At 39.6% G+C, this 2,509-nt stretch overlaps 1 protein-coding gene across 1 annotated transcript; it reads right to left on the reverse strand.

Annotated features, from left to right (window-relative positions):
* LOC120278899 (UDP-glucose 6-dehydrogenase 5-like) lies at nucleotides 1-2,509 on the reverse strand. The gene is made up of 2 exons (XM_039285645.1): nucleotides 2,423-2,509; nucleotides 1-1,531 (listed from the first exon to the last, which is right to left on the reverse strand). The coding sequence occupies exon 2, from the start codon at nucleotides 1,523-1,525 to the stop codon at nucleotides 80-82; it is 1,446 nt and encodes a 481-aa protein (XP_039141579.1). The 5' UTR covers nucleotides 1,526-1,531; nucleotides 2,423-2,509; the 3' UTR covers nucleotides 1-79.

Here is a 2,509-nt window from a genome sequence, read left to right on the forward strand (position 1 = left end):
CTCATTCAATTATAGATGTTGATGAAACTCAGCAGAAAACTTCTCATTTGGAGTTCAATTGAATACATTGTATTCAGAATTAAGCCACTACAGGTGTGTGCTTGAGCCAAGCATCCAGAGGCTTACCAATGGAGTAGACGATGAATCCAATTTCCCTGAGCTTCTCTGGGTCAACAACATTCCGGCTATCAAACAAAAATGCAGGCTTTTGCATATTGTCATAAATCTTCTTGTAATCAAGTTGCTTGAATTCATCCCATTCAGTAAGAATGCAGATTCCATGAGCTCCCTTGGTGGCTTCATACGCGTCCCAGGTGACTGTCATTTGCTTCACTGCCGAAGGGCTCAGTGGCTGAAGGTGTATCGGATGATCCCAGTCGAACTTGTTCATTGTAAGGTCTCGCTGAATCTGGTCTTCAGTTGCCTGAGGATCGTAGATGCTTATCTTAGCTTTGTCACGTAATAGACATTTGCAAACATCGATGGCTGGAGTCTCGCTTGTGTCTCCAGTATCCTTCTTGAATGCAAAGCCAAGAATTGCAATCTTCTTGCCGGAAACAGCTTTGAACATTGATGCCACAACCCTGCTGACAAACCTTGTCTTCTGGTAGTCATTGATCTTGACAACTTGTTCCCAGTAGTGAGCTACCTCTGGAAGGCCATTGCACTCACAAAGGTAAACCAGATTGAGTATGTCTTTCTGGAAACAAGACCCTCCGAAGCCAACACTGGCATTCAAGAACTTGGGACCGATCCTCGTGTCTTCCCCCACAGCATAGGCCACCTCTGTGACATCAGCTCCAGTGGCTTCACACAATGCCGATATGGCATTCACTGATGATATTCTCTGCGCCAGAAATGCATTTGCTGCAAGCTTAGATAGCTCTGCAGACCATAGATTTGTGGTTATGATTCTGTCTTCTGGTACCCAATTGGAGTACACTTCTTTCAGTGTTTCTATAGCTTTCTGACCCCCTGGTGTCTCCCGCCCGCCGATGAGCACACGGTCTGGATAGAAAAGGTCTTGGATGGCTGTCCCTTCTGCAAGGAACTCCGGGTTTGATAGTACCTGAAAATTGATGCCTTTGCTATTGTGCCATAAGATCTTCTCAATTGCTTCTGCAGTTTTAACCGGAACAGTGGATTTCTCAACCACAATTTTGTCAGACTTTGCAACATCAGCAATCATACGAGCAGCGCTCTCACAGTATGTTAGATCAACAGCCTTGCCTGCACCAATGCCACGGGTCTTTGTTGGAGTGTTCACTGAGACAAATATGATATCAGCTTCAGAGATGTGCTTCTCAGTGTCAGTACTGAAGAAGAGATTGACTCCTCTGCACTTCTTTACCACATCTTCAAGCCCAGGCTCATAAATTGGAAGCAGGTCACTGTTCCATGCAGTGATGCGATCAACTGAGATGTCTACAACCACAACTTCGATGCTCGGACATTTGAGTGCAATCACAGCCATGGTAGGGCCACCCACATAGCCAGCTCCAATGCAACAGATCTTCTTCACCATTTTTCACTGTCAAACAACCCAAGAACAATCAAATTTCTAAGAAGCAGGAGCTCAAGTTTCATAATTCACAAAGACAGCCATTTTGAGATCTTTCGTGTAAATCAGAAGATCTTCACCATTCTTCTTTGTCAAACAATACAAAAACAATCAAAGTGAAGAGCAAACTAAACATGCACAGTTTCAAGGAGTAGGATCTAAAATTCACATAGAAAAGCATTTTGAGATATTTCATAAAACTCAGACCTGTGGCAAACAACAATATTGGATATATAGTAAGAAAAATTACAACGGACACAATGTCAGACAAACAATCCAACTGAAAAACAAATTAAGTTTCTACAGATTAAAGAAGCAAGATCTAAAATTTCATAATATACAAAGACAACCATTTCAAGAACTTAGATTTGAAAACAAGAACAATACCAACATAATAATGAATTTCAAGAAACCTCTTGTCTTCAAAACAAGATCCTCAAGAAAAAGTAGAAAACTTTATTGCTTAAAGCTCCATTGATTTGCTTATCCATCAAATCCAAGATCAAGAAATAAAAGAAATCCACAAACAAACATAATCCAGAGTTACATTACATCTGAATTTATCAAACACTTGCAAGGCATCACATCCCAATCTAAACACAATAACCAATAACAACAATAATATAAAATTAAAAAAATAAAAATTGAAAGCATTCATTCAATTGAACATATCCAGATGAAAAACTCCAACTTTGAATTGAAAAATGCTCACAAACTTCAGTCCTAAGCTCAAGACCCAACAAACAACACACAAGATCAAACACGGTAATATTATAAAAAAGAATAGCATCAATTCAAACAAATCAAACAGCAAAACAAGAAAACGAAGTAATTTAACTGATTATGAATTTAGATAATCACCTTCTTGCTAACAAATCAAATTACTTTCTTGTCCAATTGAAGCAAAGAAGCTCATAACAAGAACTACGAAATCGAGGTGGATGAGGT

This window comes from Dioscorea cayenensis, chromosome 16 (genome assembly GCF_009730915.1).
Source record: "Dioscorea cayenensis subsp. rotundata cultivar TDr96_F1 chromosome 16, TDr96_F1_v2_PseudoChromosome.rev07_lg8_w22 25.fasta, whole genome shotgun sequence".
Taxonomy (NCBI): Eukaryota; Viridiplantae; Streptophyta; class Magnoliopsida; order Dioscoreales; family Dioscoreaceae; genus Dioscorea; species Dioscorea cayenensis.